The sequence below is a fragment of the Cornus florida genome, unplaced genomic scaffold (genome assembly GCF_030987335.1).
Source record: "Cornus florida cultivar Cherokee Brave unplaced genomic scaffold, ASM3098733v1 CherokeeBrave_3.0.0_Hap2_Chr04, whole genome shotgun sequence".
NCBI lineage: Eukaryota > Viridiplantae > Streptophyta > Magnoliopsida > Cornales > Cornaceae > Cornus > Cornus florida.
Genome location: NW_026775574.1, coordinates 3,792,966 through 3,816,609, shown reverse-complemented (window position 1 = coordinate 3,816,609; position 23,644 = coordinate 3,792,966). Strand labels below are relative to the sequence as shown.

The following is a 23,644-nucleotide window of genomic DNA, read 5'->3' as shown; positions in this document are numbered from 1 at the left end:
AGCGTTCTCTTTTTACAACAAGCCAAAAGAATTTATAAGCCTACAATTACAATCATGATGCAGCATAATTGCCCATTGAAATAAGGAAAGCCTAGCCCGCTAGCAGCCCATAGGTTGGATCAGAGGCTCCTCTTTATACGTAGGAAAAAGCTTATATAGGAAAAAACTTGTCTTGGCCGCATAAGCGGGTAATTAAAAAAGGAAGAGGATTTTTTCTCACCCGTGTGTGAGACCTGATAGTGGGCTCTCCCCCTCTTTAGCTCACTATTAATCCTCTCTTCCGCCAACCCACCTCCACTGTCTGCCATCTCCTCTATTTCCAAACCCTAATCGTTTACATCCAATCTTTAGAAATGATTCAAGTCGCCACATCCGTTACCAGCCATTTCTGTTGCAACCTAATCTCTTAAGATTGGATTATGTAACAAAAGAAGGTTGTTAAGGTTGTGGGGAATCACATGCACAATGTCTTTGATCTATATCACCCGTGAGTCAAAGTAACTCTCACGTGCCAGGAGTAGCAGATACACTCTAAGGCAGAGAGTTCACACGTTTCAACGGTTGGAAGATCTTTCTATCTTTTCTCTATAAATTCAGCTTAGACTACCCTAACCTAACAAATGACTGAACTCACATGGATTAAACCCAGTCTCTTGCCACTGTCAACCAGGTATGCTTGTATCGTCGCCTTTCGTCTTCAGTTTGCTTCTTTTCAAGCTCTTTTAGCTTTATATAAATATATATATATATATATATATATATGTAGAGAGCTGAGTTTTGATAACTATATTGGTTGTTGTTTTTTAGATGGGCTATAAGGTGATGGTTGAAGATATATATAATCAATATTTGACAATAATGAATACGTATTTTGATGGATCAACGGGTGAGTGGTTTCCTTGCTAAGCTTGTCTAGTGAGCAATCTTTTGCAGTTAACCTTTGTTTCGTTGTCTGTTCGACCTTGAACTAATTATGAATACACTACTTAATTGAAATTCCTCTAAATACTATCATCTGAAAATAACTAAAATTCGATTCGTGTTATAACCTAATCACCTTTGGTTTTGGCATCTCTCTCTCTCTCTGTGTGACCATGTTAATATTGGCGCGTGTATACACATGTAATTATGTATTAGGTATAAAGAACTGTAGGATCTCTTCCCGAAACTTTGAATTTCACTTGCTAGTGCAATGAAAAGTTATGGTGAAGTACATAAATTAACTATATAGTTAATTATAGTACCTTTTTTTTGGGATCTTCATCCTTTATTATTTTGGGTAAAATAAATGATTCAATAGATTTAACATATATAAGATTTTTAAAACTGGTGAACATAAAGATGAAGATTATTAATCAATCTTGTAGCTTAATTTTAATCAAGATTTGTGATATAATGTTTTAATCTACGTATAGACAAGTTATCGATCGTCTTCCAATAGGTTTTTTTTTTTTTTTTTTTTTTTTTTTTTTGAATGGGTAAGCTTTTATAAATGAATAAAAAAAAACTGTACAACAAAAACCATAGAGCAACAGGAACAATTACAATAATGAAAAAGGACCAAGCCAAAAGCCACTGCCACACAATGAAACAGAAATCAAATTGTAAACCTTGAGGACTTGAACTCGAGGCAAAAACGGCAACCATATACCATATGCAAAGCATCCAACTTCAACTAAGTCTTCCAATAGTTGTTGAAATGAAAAGGTGTTTCTAGTTCGTTACCCGATCATGATCAGTACGTATGATCTTTCCCCATAGCCAAAGAAGATGTGACTAGCTATATATATTGATATATATGCGTGATGAAACTTAATTTTATGGCTACGGAAAATTCTAGGTCTTGATCTAAAGATGGGGATAATGTTATCTACGGAGTGTTAGAAATGGAGGCATAGAAATAAAAAGAGAATTAGGATTAATGCAAGTACCTTACGAATATTGAACACAAGTTAATGATTCTAATTAAGATTTTCTTTTTGATAATTTTATAAGTAGGGATCATATATATGTGTGTGTGTGTGTGTGTGTGTGTGTGGCTTCATATATTATGAAGGAGCTTAGGAATCTCATGAGATACATACCAACCATACCTAGGATATTTGATGTGTTTAGAAGACAGTTAGAAAGATTTGGGTGGAAGAGGTACAACTAGTATCATATATATTATATATACATATGTATGTAACTGTTTTTCTTGGAAGGAATTATACGAAAATAAGAAGTGTTGTTGACCTCTGACAAGATTTCACAAAACTTTGCCTATTATAGAAGAGAGGAAGAAGATTTGATGTGTAAGTAGAAAGTTGGTTGATATTTATACTTCAGGGTGGACTGTGCGTGGTGTCTGTGTGTGTGTGTGTGTTGACTGTGGAGTGTGTGTGTATGTGTGTGTGTACTGGTTCTTCTTTGTGCACAATATTGCCGCTGTTTTATTATAAATGGTGAGACTGGGGCCTACTTAATTGGTGGATACCAACAGTAGACAAAAGACACCAGTACGTCGTATTAATATACAGTATACGTACGACTATAAGGCCAAAAAAGTTGGAAAGTGTCTCTAGCTTAGCTACTTAACTACCCTACCCCAGCTTCTTGTTAAATAGTAACATGGCTGATACAGCCACGTCAAATTACTTAATGACATTTGTCAATATATATGTATAGGTGTTACAAAAATTATACATATATGTGTGTGTGTATATATCTGTGTGTGTATAGTGAACTAGCTATATACTCTATAGTATATGTGTTTTTTTTTTTTTTTTTTTTTTTTTTTTTTTTTTTTTTTTTTTTGTTAAAAGGTATATAGTATATGGTTCTTAGTTCATGCAGGTTATAAAGATTTTTTTGCCAATATTTCAGAATGAGGATATTTGACATAGGAGACCATTAAACCTGCAACTCTTTTTGGTGGTGGCCTTTCCTTTTTTAGAAAAGTCAGAGAGAAAACCTTGGGACTCGCAACCCATACTTTGTGGCTTCACGTTAATGTATATAGAATTCTATTATCCAAATATACACACACACACACAGTCATCGACCTAACTTCCATTAAAGTTGTGACAGTAATAATGATTAGTTAAATGACTGTTGTACAATTTATGAAATAATATTAAGCTAATAAATAAAAATAAGAGTTTTTTTAGAGAAATGCCATTAATTTTCATTCAATACTTATATAGAATCATAGATTGAAGAAGAAGTCGCTTATTAGTAGTAATTACATGTGTGTGTGTGTGTGTGTGTGTGTGTGTGTGTATGTATACTATCATTAATTTTAAGGTAGAAATGACAACGACACTGAGGAATGACAAGCAAGGATTGCTCATTTGACGAGGCTTTGCATGGAATACAACACCCTTTCTCTGATTATATCAATCCTTTTGGATTGATGGCTTCAAAGTCCAAAGGATTATTGCTGATCTGATCATCACTGCGCAAAAGGCGAAAATGGTTTGAATGTGCATGGAGTCGATCTTCTTTTGACCTTTCATTTTCATCCTCTTTACTTTCTTTCTGTGGTAAGTTTCCTCACATTTTCAGATTCTTGAAGGTCCAAAGCCAAACATCAACATGACGGAACCAGCTAGCTCAAATGTTTACAAGAACATATATATCTGTATCTATGTATGTGTGTATATAATGCGCGCATGCATATGTATATATATACAGTGGGATAATCTAATGATTGTAGAGTTGTGTGGTTATTGGTATTGTGATTGTTATTGCTTTACCTCGGCTGCGTAGGTGTGATTTCCCCCCCCCCCCCCCCCCCCTCGTTAAAGTAGGTTTGAATTGTTCTTAATGTTACAGAAATCATTTTTTTGTTATTAATAATTACAATTATATTTATGTAAAGGATTACTCCAATTTGGAATATATTTTTTTCAATACTATTAGTGATTTGAATCCTTCTGGCAAAGCCGAATCTAATTAAATTAATTGATTGAATATTGAAGCGAAAGGATAAACAAATTGCAAAGAAATATGATATATTATTATTTTATTTATTTATTTGTTAACTTAAAAGGGTAAGCTTTGATAAATAAAAAAAGAAGTGTCACAGGAATGTACAGCCCGAAGGCAACAACAATAGATACAAATCTTATTGAATGAAAATTCTCAACTGCATTACATTCATAAAAAAAATACCTAAAAGGAGGGGAGCAAATAACAAAAAGAAAACCTAAAAAGAAGCTTAAATTACAGAAAATAGGGGATCAAACCTAATCAGCAAAAACTAATAAATACCAAAAATCATATCAATTCAAGTTTAATTCAACCACTAACAAAAATTATGAAAACGCAATTTCAGAATCATAAATGAAAGAATTTGACCAAAAAATGACTGTATATAGTGAGTAAATGTCGTGGGTATTGATTGTTGGCATGATACCAATCATGTCAAAATGGGCTGGCTCGATGAATCTGTCCCGAAAATTGTCAATTGCATCGGTTTAGCCTTCTTGCATTCTAAACGATTCTCATAACCATCGACAACCTATTCTACAACACCTTCAATATAGAGATTGAAAAAGAAAGCGGCAAAGAAAAATTCAAAATCACCTTCAATATAGAGAGGGAAATATAAAACCTTGCTGCTAGCCCTTTCTTTTAGTTGGCATGTGTATCACTTTAATTTTTAGCATGTGACCATAGTAGCGTTGTTACGATAAATATCGTGAAACATAAACAAATCAAGAAACATGATAAAAAACGCACAATACAAATAATTTATATATTTATGTAATTTTGTGTAAAGTCCATGCTCATAATGAAAATTCGGTAAAAAATTTCACTAAAAAAAATAATTAAGGTATCACGAACTAATTTTCAACCTCCAAACTCTCTCACCCAATAATATAGCGCGACCATTTAATGGGTAAGTCTTGTTGAGATTTTATTTATTATAGTACAGCTGTAGGATTGAATTATTCACTCCTTGATTTAGGGCTAGTTGGCAGATAATTAGTTACCTATTATAGCTAATCATGTTCTATAAATTGGATGTAATACTCATCAATGAATTAATCGAATATGATTTTAATTCTCGTATTCTTTCTCTGAATTTCAAGAAGTCTTTCATCAGGTTCCTTAACAATAATGAGATTAGACAATTAACAATTACAGTAATACGTGACAAGCATGTATCCTAGAAGATGTGATGTCACTATGAGTCGAATTTTATTTTAAATTGCTTCGATTGAACATTAATCATTCTCACATGAGAAGAGGTCGTTATGAGTCCAATTTCATCTTAAATTGTCTGATTAAACACACCAATCATCTATATTTTATAATTTTCTAATCTGAATTGATCGCCATTGTTATTTTGGGACAAGTGAAAATGATATTTTGAAAGAATAAATTAATAAGTAATAATTTAAAAATCGATCGATTTTTGTTGCAATTTGAATTAGTAGAATCCGTTAAAGATTCTATTTAAATGTTTCACTAACTAATTGTCACATTCATTGTTAATCGGTTCAAAATTACGATATTAATTTTATAATTTTATATTTATACTTTGCATTATAGTCGACAGGTCCAAAAGATTTCTAAGTCTCTGCAATTACAATCATGATGCAGCATAATAGCACATTGAAATAGGGTGAGCCCACCCCACTAGCAGCCCATATGTTGGATCAGAGGCTCCTCTATATGTTTATTCACACACATAATTCACAGATAGAACAGATAAAAGCAAGTACACAAGCAAACTAAGATTTACGTGATTATATGTCACTTTTTATATTTATGAATGAATATCTTTACTTCAAAACTTAATCACACATTTTTTTTCTCTTCTAATAAGCTCAACTCACTTTTCTCTCTTTACTTTATCTCTGTATATAGAATCTTGAAAACACAATTCCTTATTAGACAAGAATTATGCCACTTGTCTACAATGACAAATCAATCTGAACTCTAAACTAAAAACCTAATGGGACAATTTCTCTCACAAATTTCAGTCTTCCAAAACATAATAAATAAATAATAATAATAATAAAATAAATAAAATAAAATAAAAAAAGAAGAAGAAGAAGAAGAGACCTAATTTATGCAATTTTGAGCCACAAACCAAACATCATGTAAGTTTTATTTGATCTCTGGAAATAATGAGATAAAAAAATGTTAAAACTAATAGAAACATAGGAGCCAATGTAAAATTGATTAGTCTTGTGCTGTTTAGTATTTTTTATAGTGAAATTCCTTTAAAACAGTAGTATAAGGAGTCATTGTGAATTTACAAGCTCAAAAATACGTAATCACCAATACATAATCTGAATATATATATATATATATATATATATATATATATATATTTGATTCTGCATATAATCTGGTACCTCTTCTTTTGAGTGCTATTAGTTTTTAGAAGTTTCGCTTTTGTTGCATATGAGAATCAAGGAAGAACAGAGATTAAAAATAGCAGAACCCACTCCTGCTGTTTCCCATAGAGATTCAATGCTATGTCTTGCCGCTGCATCACTCATTTCTTAACCGGACCTGTTGAAGCACGGGTTGTGAAAACCCCTAAACACGAGGCAGATCACGGAGAAGCTCATGATGCTCAGAGGGAAAAACCTTGGATGTTGAAACCAAAAACCAGAGGATGATGAAATTAACTACTCTAATTTCAGCGTTGTGCTGATAAAATAAATGCATTTTTTCTATGCCAAACAGGCCCTTAGAGCCGTTGCACACCATTCTGGGCCAGTTTATTTTTACTATTTTAATAAAATAAAAAAATTGGAGCCCGCAAGCGCGATCACGGGCTGGGTCGCCAAATCCAATGACACATTCCACGACCCATCAAAATGAGCCCACCTTTCCACAGCAAAGAAGCTTGGGCTCGCCGAAATGGGGCTGCACTCATTGTTCCAGAAAATTTTGGTACACACAGTAATGAAGGGTCGGGTGTGCCTAATGAACGTTACAAGGCAACAAAATTTTTGTGTGATAAAAAAATTAAATAATAAAAAATATATATTGTAATGGATAAACGTGATTTACCCCAAACAAATAAATAATCATAATAACATTAATAGGACAAAACACAAATTTTAAACGTTTTTTGCGTTTTGTTTTTGGCTAAAACAGAAATAGTGTTTTCGCTGATAAAAAAAATTTAAAGCACATTTGAGAATTATGTTTTGCTGTGAGAATGTTGGGCCTGTGCTATTGTTATGGTTTTGGACCATGAATAGTTGTCAAAATATAAAAAAAATAACTTTTTATGTTTTGACTAAAACGCATGCCAAATGAATAAACTATCATTTACCCCAAACAGAGAAATAATCATAATGACATTAATAGGACAAACACTAATTAATTAAAACAAAAGACATATATTGTGTTTTTCTTTATTCTTTTTTCTTTATAGAACAAAAATATGTTACACGAAACGAAGGAAAACAAAAAAAAAAAAAAAACAAAAAAGCAAAAATCAAGCAGTTTTCTTGTTCATGTTAGTCACAAGCTGGCGCATCTGAAATCTCCAAAACAAGAAATAAACCATTCCCAACCCAATCAATACATACACCCAAACATGCTCTTCCCCACTCTCCTCCTCAGACTCTACCTCCACTATACTAAACTTCAATCTTTCCTTATTCCCCAATTCGCCCTCGTTCACGTACCCATATAACACATATACCCTGTCGTTCCCTCCCACCGCCACCGAAGTCGCAAAACCCTCCACGTCAAGGGCAGTCTCGTCATAAACCACGCCCTCGGACCAACTGCTGTCACTCTTCAAAAAGTAGAGCTTGTACTGGGACACCACCACTACCACGCCGTCACTTCTAACGGCGATTCCGTCCGCCAGCGTTAAGTCCTTGTTTAACAGAACCGTCCGCGCCTTTCCGTCATCGGCGTTGACTTTGAACAACTTGCCCGTGTTTGATTGGACCACGAGGAGGTAGCCCTTGCTGACGTAAGCGATGCCGTTGAGTCCGCAGAAACTATAGGGTGCGTCGCGGTCCACGGGATGGGACGTGAAGACCGGAGATCTGGAGAAGATGGTGGTATCTCCGTCGGGGCTGACCTTCCAGATGTAGTTGTCGGCTGCGTTGGTCACGAAGGCGTTGCCGGAGAAGTCGACGGCGACGTCGTTTGCGATGGGTCTGTCCGTGGTGGTGGTGGCGTTGGTGGGGTCGTCGAGTGGGGCGAGGAAGATGCGGGTGCGGGTGCGGAGGTCGTAGGCGGCGAGGGCGTTGAATACGGGGTGGGGTCGCGTCGCGTGGATGACGGCGAGGAGGCGGCGGTTGATGGAGTCGACGGTGAGGCCCAGGATAGTGGAGTGAGGTGGGAGGGTGGGGTCGTGGATTAAGGTGTCGACGACGGCGGCGTCGGAGACGGAGACGATAATTCGGTGGCTGAGGGAGCCGGCGACGAAGTGCTGGGCTGCTGGGTCCCACGCTAAGCCCTCCGGGTAGAGGTTGGGTGATCGGAAGTGTATGGCGTGGGATGTTCTGGCAAGGGTTGGGGGCACCAGGTTGGTGAAGAGGAAGATGGTGATAAAAATTAGGGCTTTTCTGAGAGTGATGAAAGACATCATTGTTATGATGAATTGATATATGATTGTAATTGTATCATATGTGTGTGTGTGTTTTTATAGGCGCAATTGGGGGATGAATCTATTTATTTTATGCTTTGTTTTTTTTTTTTTTTTTTTTTTTTTTCATTAAAAAACTTACTCTGTCATTAACTTTTCTTCAAAGAAAACATGGGGATTCATTGTTCCCCAAGTTTGAGGTTTTTTTTTTAAGATTCATAGTTACAACTTCTTTGACTAATTAATCGAGTACAAATTTTTGAATACTAGCAAAATTTCGAAAAAGTTTGATTATTTTGATAGTTTTATTATTTTTATGGAGAATAAAATGAGGTTTTGTTGATTCAGTTTAAGTTAGCAAAATTTTAAGAAAAAATAGGAATTTTTTGGGTATTTAAGAAGGAAAAAAAAATGTTTTCAGAGTTCTCAAATGCACCTGAAAAATAAGAATGTTGAGCATTGGTCCATTGGACACTGACACAAAAGGTAATTTAGTTGGAAGTTCCAGTATGGAGTCTTGTGGATTTTAAATAAGAATCTTAATCTCTTGAATGTCATTGCCCTTTTGAATATATAATTTTTTTTTAACCTGCCCTTTTGGATCAATTTGTGTGAAAGAAATGTAATTGAATCAATGTTTTGATTTGAATCCAACTCTGACTCCTAGGTTGTGATAATTAATGGAGCTTGGAAAATAAATAGTTTAGTGAAAGATTAAGAATGTAGAATTTGAAAGTTGATATGTGCGCTCTAAAATTATATTTAAATGTTTTATTTCTATATGTTCATGAATAAAATAACAAAATAATCTATTTCATTTTACTTACTCCTTTCTCTCTACTCCCCTCCATCTCACAGCCCTCTATTTCTCTATATACAAATATTTCCTCTTCCACGTAGCATTTGTCCCAATATTCTTAGAGTATGGAGGAATCTAACTTTTTATTGTATTGGTAAAAATGAAAATTTTAATTTATTTTTGTTGAAAGATAAAGAAGTACTTTGTAATTAGTGTAATCAATGTAAAAGAATAGTTTGTAAATGTTATAAAAAATAGTACATTCATTTCTTAAATAGACATGTATTTTGAGACATTTCAAAATAAAAAGAACAATATTACAATTAAAATTCAAGATTTGATCTTGAATCTAATGTGATAATAGCTAAAAAGATATTAATCCTCTATTTTAATACATATTAAACTTTATTTTTTTATTCATTTGTGTTTCCTATTTTAATAAACTAAACAAAATGTCAATTGAAGGAAAAGGAAAGAACGAACAATTACGCCACGTTTCTCTCTCTATCTCCATTTTACTTTTCTCTACTAATATTTTTTTATATTATATATACAAGTGTATATATATCATATGCACTCTCTATATATTTCAATTATTGTTGAGTATCTCTTTCAAATTTAACCTTAATCAGAAAATACCAAATCAAAATATAATAATAAGAAAAACTTTAAGTGAATTATGTAAATTAGGAATTCTTATTTACAAGAAAGATCAGAAGTCATTCATTCATGATAAAAAATTGTAACTTTTGGTTTTAATTATTTGACCATTTAATAGAAGGGAGTTCTTATTTACGAGAAATAGATCACTAATAAAAGATTGTAGCTTCCATTTTAATTATTTTAAAATTTAAAGTAAGAGTCTTCCAAACTAATTGAATTTATTAAGTTATACCAGGATTTGGATTCCATAATCATAAATTATGTTATATTTTTTTTCTTTACTATATTAAGATCTTTTCCTATATTAAAAAAAAAAAAAATACTTTTAAAACACACAAAGTAGCCAAATAATGATCTCGATCCCTTCTTAGGTGAAAATCACATGATGCTTAATAACGTTGACGTTTGGAGGCATAGTTGGCAGTCACTTAAAACTAATGAAGGCGGTATTTGCCCATTCAACAGAAAAGAACAATGTGTGATTATATATATATATGTATGTATGTATGTATGTATATGCTTTGATTTACAAGTATATTTGCGTGGATCTATTGATTCTTGCTCAAATTAGATTAATACATATGAGTTTAGATGCACAACCTTATGAAAATATATGCATTTATAAATATGGTGGTTGGTGAAAAAGGGGTGTGGTAAGAGGTTGAGAAATATGGTGGTTGGTGAAAAGGGGGGTGGCAAGAGGTTAAAAGGGGAGGGTTGATGGCCATCGTTAGAGGGTGGAGGTGGAAGAGGTAGAGATGGCCATGGTTAGAGGGTGAGGTTGTAAGAGGTGGAGAAAAGAAAATGCTTGAGTCCTACCCTATCAGGACAACTTTCATCCTTCTATATTATGTGGGCTAATAAAAATATGACAAGTGTCCAAAAATAATAATTAAACCCATTTTAAATCGGTTAGAAATCTAAGGACCCATCTAAATTCAACATCTCATCTTTATTTCTCTCTCCAATAAACACACTACTTTCTCTCTCTAGTAAACCCATCACCACTTTCTTTCGCTCTTCTTTTCTCTCTCCAGCATACCCATTGCTACCTCATCATAGTTCTCTGACTACTCTCTCTATATATACAACAACCTCATCACCACTTTTTCGATCTTTGGTGTGCCAAATACTTAACCTTCTCATTGTTTCTACCACAACCACCTCATCTGCCACCAGCGTCGAGGACTCTCCACCTTTGTATTGTTTAGTGGGTGCGCGGCTTTCTTTTCTGATTCGGATAACCAAGTCAGATGTGACATATTTTTGTTTGATTTGAAGAGAAATAGATTGAAGGATTTTAGGTTTTGAGAGGGTTTAGGGTGAACGAGAAATCCAGAGAGGGTTTAGGGTGAATGAGAAATCTAGAGAGAAAAAAAGAATAAGGGGTATGAGTTGTACGCAACGGAATATTTAGAAAGTTTTATATTTTTAGAAACAAATTTGTATCTTTCTAATCTTTACTTATTTTAGCAATTAAATAATTAATCATATGCAAGATAAAATAAAGCAAAGTAAGAGTTAGAGATGACACCAAGATTTTTAGCGAGGAAACCCCAGTTGATAAAATAGATTAACTATTTGCGTGGGAAAAACCTCGTGGACTGTGCAGTCCAAAGTAAACCGATCTACTATGTTTGAAATAAAGTACACTGAACTTTGACTTAGACTCAAACCTTATCGTTCTACTAAACACCAATTGTTGACAATCCTTTGACTTTGCGACGTCCCGTCCAACAGCACTTGACCTCAGGCTTATTCTTAATCTCTGTAGAAAGGTTGCAGGTAGATCAAACAACACTCCTCGAATGCTTTGACCCTTTCAAAGTGTGATCGCTTTTACTTTTGTTCTTCAATATCTGAATTCGATGTAGAAGTATATCTGTTTTTCTCTAATGGTTGTAGATGCAACACGATCAGGATTTGAACAACACTCTAAACTCACCATGTGTTTATGTGTATGTTCTAGAAAGACTGACTGAGAAATCAAATTGGATTTTCTGCAAAAATAATCTTCCTAAGGTTTTTATGAATAATGAAATTGTAATGTAAAAGCTGTACTAAACCTAGATGTATATCAGGGTTTATATAGGATTTTCAAAGACCTAATCCTTCAAAAAATAAAGAAAAATTCGTGCATAGGACTTTTGGTATAATTCTAAACCAATTAGGAAGTTGAACCAAGACAGGATAAAGTTACCTTAAACTGAAACAGCTGTGGTACCGGTAGCCAATGTGTGGAACCGGTTCCTATTAGACAGAACGATGTTCTTCAAATCCTTTGTTCTTGAACAGGTTCCCAAATGTTGGTGTAATACCCCTGATTTCAAAAAGATAGTCCTGGTATTTATTAAATTGTTTAAATTGCATTTATTTTTATTTAATTGTTTATTTTTTTTTTTTTTATTTAACTGACCTTTTGTTTTAATTTGTATTAATTGTTGACGTGATCATGTGTTAATTGTAATTGTTTTCATTGTGGTGATTTAATGGTCTTTAATTATTTACTTGTTTTAATTGAATTGAATAAATTATAGATAATTATTTAACTGATGTAATTTAGTTATTTTAATTAAATTAAGTTAATTAAATTTAATTATTTTTAACGTGACTGTATGGAGGCACACATATAGTTATATTAAGGTTTTATTTACACGGATGTAGCCAACTTAGGATTGGTTTTGTATTAGAATTAGGATTGGGTTGAAGCCTATAAATACAGTATTATACGTTGGTTTAGGGTTACAAAACCAAACCCTATTCACTGATACTTATACCGTGAGATAGAGAGATACAGAGAATGGAAACTAGGACGTTATCGGAGAGGTTTAAGGATACACTGGACGGAGTGCTTCTGGGTTGAACCAAGAGCACCTGAGGTGTAGAACAGGAGTCTCAGACGTGGACAGAAGTTTCAAAGACAATGGTTTAGAGTTTCAAAATTGAAACTCAAGGCAAGTCACTATTCTATTCATTCCCTTTAATTCGTGTTCTGTGCATGCTAGTTAGACTCCAAGGATTTAAATAAAGGTTAAAACAGTGGTAAACAAACATAATAACATGTTTTATGCATATCAGAATATTTGTTTAACCTCGTGAATTAACTACTTTGCATAATCGTTGAGTTTTCTAGTACTTGTTTCTTATGAGGTTTATGATTAAACGTTGTTTTAATTGAGATTAGTAATCCAGTTGGATGCCTTGTAATTAATCTGGGACTGAGTTTGAACTCTAGAACAAGTGCTTAGAACAGTCTTTAATTATACTAAAGTAATCTGCATTAAGTTTGTGATGATTTGCTTAAAAGGTTTCTAACGGTGGTTCTGTAAGCGTGGTTTTAAAACTTGTGTTACTATGCATGTTTATATTAGATCTCAGTGGTTTAAATTTATCTAGGACTAAGATTGAACCTAGATAGAGAATTAAAACATATTACAGAGGCTCTGTTAGTCACCGGAGTTGGAGACGACAAACAAAAACGGACGACGGCTCTCAAAGGAAGAGAGCCGGCTCACCAAAAGAGGGAGCCGGCTCTAGGGCTTGAGGAGCCGGCTCCACAAGGGTGTAGAGCCAGCTCTACAAGGGGTAGAGCCTGCTCCACATGAAGTGGAGGCGGCTCCACTAAGGGGGGAGCTGGCTCCAATGTTCTGGAGGCGGCTCCAACCTCTTCTCTCTTCAGTTTTCGTGTTCTGGGTTTGGGTTTGGCCTGTAGGGAGTTTTCTAAATTATTCCAAAGGCTGTGGATGGTTTATACAACTGTTCCAGAGATGTAAAAAGGATTAGGAAGTATGTTAGTATTAGTATTGAAGCATGAGACAACCTACGGTTACATAATACACTGGTAGGTGGAAGGGTGAATAATTAACTTAAGTTGCTTACTGTTTAAGCAAATTGGTTTCTTTGCATGATCTTAAATTAGAAATCATGTCTCAGCTATTTTATAGGCATATATTATTTATTCTGGAAAAAAAATAAGTATGCTTAAATGGAAATTAATTGATGTTTTAATTATACTGTATATTGCATCAAGTTATGGCATTAATTGGAGGAGTTGTATGCGTAGTCCTACTTATGAATTTGAAGGACTGGAATAGAGTTTCTGAATCTTATATTGGATGTATATTTTAATCATAAACATATTAGACTGTATGTATGTTTTTCTGGGGTATGGTTAATGACTATCTATTACTGTGTTGTCAACTGTATTAATTGGAGGATGGTATGTACCGGTATGGGATGGTGACATACTAGGTATGGACTAGCTCAAACACTAAGTCCTGCCTAATTTGGATTAAGGTACGAATTAACCATATAGGTTAAGTCCATTACCTACTTGTGTCAGGTCAACAAAATAGTTGGATGACTTAATATGGTTTCAGGACAGATGATTATACATATACTAGACCACTACACAGATGGATGGTATTTTGTATTAGGAAGAGTACGGACTTTATATATTTATTATATGGTACCATGGTATGACCTTGAGTCTCAAGACCATGGTTAGGGCGCGTATATCGCCTAGGATGGATAACTGGACATAGGTGTTGTTCCCTGGTAGGTTTAGGTACACATGACTACTTTATGTGCGATTTGCATGGTATCTCTACTCAGGCTGAGACAGACCTACTGGACTAGCGAGCGTCCTATAGTGTGTACTATATATATACATATGGACTACTCTAGATATTGTTGAGTCTTCCTATAATGTATCTGCGTATCGGATTACTGTTTGGATCGTAGTAGAATAGAACTTGCATGTGGGCCTGACCCACTCTCTTATTTTTCATGTGTTCGTCAGTTCCAGGGTTAGAGCTTAAACGTGCAGAGCAGATACAGACATTCATTCCTCCGACTACGTAGGAATCTTTTCTATGTTTACTTTAAGTTTCTATGTCAGATATTTTAGTTTCAATTGGGATTTTTAATAATAAGGGGTCCATTAGATGGATTCCCGAGTTGTAACTTATGGAGTTTTGGAGTTTGGATTTAATAGATTTCATTAATTATATTTTGAGGATTTCAATTAGTATTCTTCCAGCTTATTATTATTATTTATCTCATCTTGTATTCTGTGTTCGGTTATATATTAATTGTTTGATATTTCCCTCGGGTTTGGGCCCGGGCCTGATCAACCCGTGTCTCGGATCCAAGAGGTATCACAGTTGGTACCAGTTCCCACTTGATAGAATTCAAACAGAACTTGGAAAACTCTATTTTTGGTGACTTTGAAAACATACCATGTAGGTATTGTGTCCTAAGTGGGAAATGACTTCCTAAAAGTGTTGTTCTTTCCTGTTTCGATTGATCTCAATATTTCATCTTCAAACAATTTTCCAATTCCACAGTCGATGTTGATCTTGATATGTTAACTTGAAATTATAACTCGATCAGGACTTGTTTTGATATCGAAAATTGCCAATTACAAACTATATATCTCATAAGGGGTAGTGGGGAGAGAGATATAGAGAGAGGGTGGGGAGAAGTGGAGGTGGTTTGTGCCTCAAAATTTTATAGTTTTGAGAAATAAGATAAAATCACAGGACATACTCAATAGGAGGGGATCCAAATCCAGCCAAATAAGATAACAAATAAACAGATAATCACAAATCAAAATTCGTAAAGTATAACATTTTCCAAATAAAAAGATGGACAAAAAATTTAAAACTAATGGAGTAGTTTCTTATCTTGACATAGATGTTCATTCACGGTACTTCAAATGGCAATTAAAAGAGTGAAAGGAGAAAGTCAACAAGAATGGTGCTACTCTAATTGAAGAGTAGCATATAATTCAGCCCTCATTATATGCATCACCTTTATATGAGCTGTCTATGCCTCCATTATCATCATTTCTCAGCCTCACATACAGATAGTCTCTTTTATGTGTAGAGGCTTCTCTACAAGTGCAGAGTTTCTCGCGTTTGGTCGAGCCGTCATGGTTAGAGAGTGGATTTTCTCTTGGTTCTATTTATGTCTTTGGTATCTTCCGATTTTGGTTGGTGTTCTCTAGTTAAGCTACAAGTTGTCATCGTTCTTTAACCAAGGGATCCCGGGGCTGGTCTCTGGTTTTATTGGTTTCTTCAACCTTGGGATTCTGTGGGTTTTTTTCATGGGGCTTGCGGCCTACATATCTAGGTGTGGCCTCATATCTCAAATTGGGACCTCATGTTTGTTTGTCTGTCATTTTTTGGTCTCAATCTCTCTATTTTTGCTCTCCACCGTCTGTTTGAACCAAGTTAGATTTGGTTAAAATCTCCACAAGTGACTCTTTGTTGTGGGGTCTCTTTATGTTTCTGGGTTTCTTACGTGGTTGTTGCAGCGTTCTCCCAAGGATCCAATGTTGCTCCGGTCGACTGTCGTTTATACATCGATGATGGTGATTTTGCTACAGGGTTGTTGTCGACGGGATTAATCGTGTTATTGTCCAGCTATCCTACGTTGAGCCAGGGGTACAAGGAGGAGCCATGGTGTCTAGCAATTTTAAGCGTTCTTTCAGTTCAACGTTGGGTGCCTATTGACGGCATCGGTGTCGGATGATTCCTTACCGTCGCTAGTCTCCATTTGGTCAACTTCTTTATCGCATCCTCTACAACTTTGATCAACCAACCACATGTATTATTTTTGTCAACACATGTTCTGCATCTGGGTCCATAGTCAAATCATTTCCTTTTTTTTTTCTTTGTGTGAGGGAAACGCAAAGAACGAGATTTTTTATGCCGGTGCCTGCTTGGGAGCTCTTATGGACCCGCTTCACTTTCTACTTTTAAGTGGGCCGTTTTGTAGTCTTCATTCCAGGCCCATTTTATTGCCACCTTTAGGGTCTCTTATTGGGGATGATGAGGCCCATACTGAGTTTATTTTCACTGTTGTTCCGTTTGATATGGCTTTGAATGGTTTGATGGCTTACCTCCCAAGTGGACTTTCTGGTTATCTATATTTTGTAGTGGGTTATTTGGTTCTCTCTCTTTGCCGATCGGCGGATTTACATTGGGTTCCTCTTGGTTTTTTCAAGTTAAAGCGTATTAAGAATGCCTCTTATTTAGTTCCCATGTATTTTGGAGGCAATGGAAAAGTTTTTAAGGGTTCTACGGAATTTGTCTTGAACGGTGTTGTTGCCAGTCTCTTGTTAGCAGTGCTATGTCTTTATTAGGCTGCATTATGCTGTGTATTGATGACATTACTTTTTTGTCACTTTGATATCCGTATGGTGCTCCAGGTTCTCCCCTTGGCTTGGGTTAACTCTATTTATAGACAGAGTTATGAGGTGGTTAATGTTGTTGCCCAACTTTCCCGGAGTTATGTTCCTACGGATTGGTGGATTCAGTTTCTTCCGAAGGACTTTGTTCTCACTGTTGCACATAATCTATATTTAGGCGATACAGTTATGCAAGTTGGAGATATTTTAGTGCTATGGGCTGCCATGGTTTTGGATCTTGGAGTGCTGTTGGGATGGGCCACTACGTCTAGAATGATGCTATATACTGCGGAGGAGGATAAAACATGCCTTCTGGATATTGTTAGTAGCATTATGCCATTTTCTATAGTATGGTCTCGTAATGTAAAGGCTACAAGCCTTCCCATGGTAGAACTGATTAGGAAGGTAGCACGCAAAGATCCATATATTTGTCCCTCTGCTTTAAGTGTGCTTTTCCTCATGTACTTGCTGCTATGATGTTTATAAAAAAATTTAGGATTATTTTTTAAGATCCATGTAGAGAGAGAAAAGAAACACAAGATACAGAAGAGAGTGAATTGAGAGAGTCGTAGCGATGAGGGAGAAAAAAGAGAAACATATTAGAACATTTTAGGATTATTTTTGTCATTTCATATATGAATATGTAGTGAAAGATTTATAATTTGAGTTCCCTAAGACAACAAAATTATATATAAGTTTTGTCAAAAAATTTCAATTATAAATACTTCATTTTCAAACCGGACAGAAAATCATCATTCTATAATTGGTAGTCTTTTAACTCTTAACAGTTTCAATTTGATGATTATTTTTCCAAAGTTGGGCTTTCCTTTTGGATTGCGTCAAGCCCACTGTCTAGATAAGAGTCCCTCCGACTTTAGCCTTATAGTAATTAATTAGTTCATTATACTTAACTAAGCCCCAACTTTTTAAAATAGAGCTCGTGCTAGAGCTCAGTTTTTTTAGTTCGTCACGATTCCAAGCCGAGCCTCTAACAAATGAGCCTGAGCCCAAACTTGAGCAACTTAAATCTTGACTTCACTCAATTCGTTAGCAAACCTAATTATGAAATTAAGAAAAGTACTAACATATAACATATATAGCTGATATTGGTAAGGTCTAACGTGATAATTTGAAAAATTATTATGAACTACATAACTCTGATCAATCACAACATGATATTTAAATAAAAATAATCAAATTAATATATTTATTTTGTAATTAACGAAAACCATGTACATGTAGTTCGGAATATATAATAATTTATTGAACGGAGTAAGGGGCATCATCATTAGTGAGAGCTATTGTAGAAGATTGATAACTTTTATGAAAAGCTAGCCTTAAGTCTTGTAATCTTTCATTTTTGAATTAATAAATCAACGAGATAGGTTGACCAACTCAAAATTAAAAATTTTAGGGTAATTTACACAAACCTTCCCTATGGTTTGCCATAATTATGGGAACTTCCCCTCCTATTTGGGAAATTACTCGGACCTCATCTACTTTTGAAAATATCCTACACGGACCTCCCTTATGTGTGACGGACTGTAATACCCCTAATTTTATAAAGGATATAATTGAAATTTAAATTTTTCCTTTTGTGCATTTTTAGTTGGTTGCGTGGCTATGTGTTTAGGTGGCTTCATGTTGTTTGTTTAAGTGTTAATTGTTTAATTGTTAATTGATTTATTTGTCTAAATGTTTAATTGGAAATTGTTTAATTGTTAATTGATTTCTTTGTCTAGTTGTTTAATTGTAAATTGTTTAATTGTTTAAATTGATTTCTTTGTGTTACTTAAATTTTATACTTATGTGGATGGTTATTAATGTAATGACCCAGTCATTTTCTTTCTTTTCCCTTTTTCTTCAAATTTTGCGGATAAATTTTTTTTTCATTGTCTTTTCCTTTTCGGGTTCGATTTTCCGCCTCTTAGTGTCGTCTCGAGTGCTCGGAAATGATTTCTGAGACTCTTTCCTTTGGATTGACAACTTCCTTTGAGGACCGAGTCATTTCCACATTTTTTTGTTTTTTTGACACTATTCATTTTTTCGTCTTTTCCTTATTTTATCCTCTTCTCGTTTTTCACTTTTACTTGCATAACCTCATTTTTTGTGCTCGAATTTGATTTCGGTTTTGCATACGTTCATGATATTTAAATTTCATGACATCTACATTTTTACTTTTGTAGAAATGCATATTAAATGCTTACTTTCTTTGTAAAAGCCATGAAAACAAGACTTTTTGTAATTATCCATAACTTGAGGGGTTTTTGGGTAATTAAGTAAAGTAATTATTTTTCGTTTTAAGGACCATTTTGCAAATTAGATTGGAAGATATTTTCAAAAAGGACCTTTTTGCAATTTTCAGAAAATGTGACAAGTGTCACATTCCTATGGTGCCATTTGTTGATTTTGTGGTGGAACCACTTGGAGGCTTAATCTCATGACACATGGAGGGTGGAGATTCATCCACTTGTTGACTTAGGATTGGACCACTAGTTGGCTTGGATGGTTGACAAGTGTAGGCTTAGGATTAATTCTAGAAGGGAACCTTAGGATGATGACAAATGTAGGGCTCACAATTAGTCTTGCATTTTGTGTGTGTGTTGACCATGGTGTAGGTTCACCTAGTGAGTGGAGGACCTCTAAATCCTCCACTCACATTTCATCTTTTTCATTTTCACATTATCCTACACATAAAAACCCTAGAGTCCATTGAAGAAAGCTTAAAACCTTAAGGTTTGACTTTAAATTTTGAGGCCCTTCCACTCACCTTAGATCATTGACCTTGGAATGCTTTTTGTTCCTCTCCTCTTCTTCTACAAAACCCTTATTTGGTTTTCCATTTTTAAGCTTGCTTCCCTTGGATTCAAGAGGAACAATCCTCTTGTGAGGTAGAGGGTGTTATCATTTATCTTCCAAGTGATTTTATTTGTTCCTATAATGATATCTAAGTTATATGTTTGTCTTGTATTAAAATGAGAAATAAATGATTAATTGTAACTTGTATGTAATTCACTTTAGACTTGATAAATAACATGACCATGGCTTGATTCATAACTTATGTTAATTTGAGGTCATTTAGAGTTGTTTTAAAATCTAAAGGGATTAATGAATTAATTTAATTAATTTTTATTTATATACTCCTATAACTTAAATCAAGTTTTGAAGTGATTTATATAATAACCATGACATGTACTACAACATATATTAAGTTGGGAGCATTTGGATAAGAATTGCAAAATTTATTTAATAATTATCTTTTGTGAAAGTTTAATTCACATGGTGATAGCAAGCATGAAATCATGATGTAATGTGATATTTGGATAGGCCTTGGCATGTTCTCTAACATAAATTAAATTGAGGGCATTTGGAATTATTTAAAAATCTAGAGGGAATTAATTAATTAGTTTGATAAATTTTGCTTTAAGTGTTTTAATCACTTAACTTGTCATTTGATGTTAGATATGTGATGACCACGACATGTCCTTCAATATATATTAAATTGAGGTTATTTGGGGTTAACTTGAAATTTAGAGAATTTAACTATTTATGTTTAATTAAATTCTATTTTATTACTCCATGGATTTAATTACATTTTGGAAGTTGTTTTTATATTTAAATCATGGATTTGGATTTGGTGTATGTTCACTTGATTACTTTTGAGTATTGGATAACATAGTTGTTACTTTTATATTCATGAGAATATCTTTTTCCTTATTGAATATATTGTTGCTATGTGTAAGGAATTGCACACTTTGTATTTCACATCTTTCATACCATAGTAGTTGTAGACTTTGAGCATGTATTGTATAAGTTTCCAAAATTGGATTGTGCTTGGTAAATAGTTGATATCTTGTATATACATGTTGATATATATACGTTATTGCACAATTTGTTGATTTTGGAAACTTGGGGATGTCGTTGTTTGGCTACGGCTAGGACTTGGTTCTAGTACGGGGGATTATCCCTCTATATAGTCTAGTGCGCACATAGGGAGGTTACCCATGGGCTAGTAACCCTAAGGTAACCACATTGTCGGTTTGATCTGGCGTGACGTCCAAGTAACCACTTTGGTTTGATTTCGCATTTAAATTCCAAGTTGTTAACTTTGTGAAATTACATCCCATTGTATCATGTTAAAAGTTATATTGTTACTTGATAGCATGAATTAAATGGTATTGGATTGTAACTTGGTACAAAGATAAACCCATGCATTCCCTACGAGTAAACTTTTTTACTCACCCCTAAGTTAATGGGTATTTTGCAGGTAAAGAAGCCTTAGCGTGGGATGCACAGCATTCTTAGACTTACTAGAGTTCTTGAAGTATTTTGATAACATAGAATATGCATATGTTAGCATATCTTGTCCTACTTTTGCTTACTTTGATAAAACTTGTACTTATTGTCTAAGTTATGTAATGTGCACTTAAGTGCACCTTTTGACACTCTTAGAATGTGGTTGTAATGAGGCCAAAGGCCAAAGACACTTATGTGAAATGTATGCTAACTTTGAACTTCATTGTTGTCTATATAAGATATGTGGATTAATGCATTGAAGGGTTTTATTTTGCGTATGACATGCCATGAGGCTATAGGCCATTGCAACACATCTATTTTATCACATTACATATGCTTGCATGCTCACTTTGGCAAACAACACCATCCTTCATGAAACAAAGACTCTAAGTAGCATTTTTAGGGAGTTTTACCCTATTCTGTTCCAGGGGCATTTCGGGTATTTCAAAATGCATTTTTTTCATTTTTCCTAGCGAGTTACGTAGAAAACTCAATTTTGAGGGGGTTTCTTCTTTGTGTTTTTCTAGAAAATGCCATCTTGGCCCTCAAAAATCTATTTTTTTCCGAAAAATCATTGCTGCCAGGTTTTTGCCGACTTTAGTGCAAATGTACTTGGTACTATTCATCGACTTTTTTTTGAAAAGTGCGACGACCGATCCGAAACTTCCGGGGGTCTTATGGGTGTATTTTAAGATTGCATTTTCAATTTAGGCAATTTAAAAAACCTTCCGAAACCACATTTCCTTTCTTTGGGCAGTAGCTTGGAACGATTTTTGACCTCTAAACCTGATTTTCTTGAGGGTATTTTGGATATTTTACAATGCATTTTTTTGTTTCCGTTCGCGCTCGGGGTAGGAAACTTGATTTTAGGGGGGGTTTTTTTTTTGAGTTTTTCCAGAAAAGTCCGTTTAGATGCCCGTTTTTACTCTCAGTTGCAGCAGTAGTAGGTTGACGACACTGTAGCTGTCACGGCCTTCGTCGGACCACCGCGATGTCGATTTTGTTTTTGACCTTTCTCCCTCATCCGGACTCCAAATCAAGTGAATTTTTTTTTGAAATTGATTAATTTTTCATTTTCTATCCAACGGTATGTTCGGTTGCATCCAGATATTTCTAAATAATTACCAGTTTACCATTTTAGCTTTATTGCTCGTTTTTCTTTGTTTTGTCGTTTCTCCTTCGTCCGGAATCCGAATAATAAAATTCTTGAGTCCATCATGATTAGTTTTTTATTGTATTCCCAGTGGTGTGCTCGATAGCACTTGAATCCACTTTTTTGCAAAATAACCATTTTGCCCCTAGGTTCCTTTTTGTCCGTTTTTGAAACGACACTTCCGCATTTGTTTTCCTTTGGGTTCCATGAGCTCATTGAGGGTAACATTGGTGTCTTAGAGACGCATTGTATCTCTAGAGACCGTTGTTTCACCTTTCACTTCCGCATTTTGGATCCGTTATCGGGTCATCTTTTGGTCATCACTGACGCACCGGGTTTACAAAACTTGAGCCGTCACAATTAATGGATTAAATTACTTTATTTGTTTAACTGGCATTGTTTGTTTAATTGAAATTATAAGATAGGTGACTTGAATTAAATGGTTAAATTAATTGTTTCAATTAAAGTGTTTAATTTATTAAGGACTGGATTGGATGGTATGGAATTAATGGGTACGGTTAATACCCATGGATGTTATACATGTATATATGGGTATATGTGTATATGGGGATTAATTTAATTATTAGTAATTATAAATAAATGAATTATATCTTTTATTCATTATATAGTGCGTCATATAATTCTAGGGTTTTGTATATGATCACGGGTTAGCCGACTTAATGTGGTTTTAATTTATTTTTCTTTTCCATCTCCTCTAATAAATAAAAATTAGGTTTTCCTTAAACCTATATAAATATTACGTTAGACATCGGCTCAGGGTGTAGAAATCAACAAACCCTTGTTCACAAACAGAGAGGGAATTGTGAGAAAAACAGAGAGAGTTCAGTTAGGGTTTTTGGCTGTGGATTAAATGACGGACCTAGGAGGAAGGAAGGGTGAGCAGAAGGAGGTTAACAGTGAACGGACGTTGTCAGAAAACTTAGGAAGACGGCGACGAGGTTTTGATTCAAAATC

The 23,644-nt window shown here is 34.6% G+C and overlaps 1 protein-coding gene and 1 long non-coding RNA gene across 2 annotated transcripts; one reads left to right on the top strand and one right to left on the bottom strand.

Annotated features, from left to right (window-relative positions):
• Positions 1–591: 591 nt before the first annotated feature.
• Positions 592–2,775, top strand: LOC132302533 (uncharacterized). Its single transcript, XR_009480852.1, has 2 exons — positions 592–670; positions 808–2,775. It is a non-coding gene; the product is annotated as an uncharacterized LOC132302533 (long non-coding RNA).
• Positions 2,776–7,335: 4,560 nt separating this feature from the next.
• On the bottom strand, positions 7,336–8,647 carry LOC132302530 (uncharacterized). Its single transcript, XM_059799423.1, has one exon. It carries the CDS (start codon positions 8,564–8,566, stop codon positions 7,454–7,456), a length of 1,113 nt encoding a protein of 370 aa, XP_059655406.1. The 5' UTR covers positions 8,567–8,647; the 3' UTR covers positions 7,336–7,453.
• Between the last annotated feature and the right edge of the window lie 14,997 nt (positions 8,648–23,644).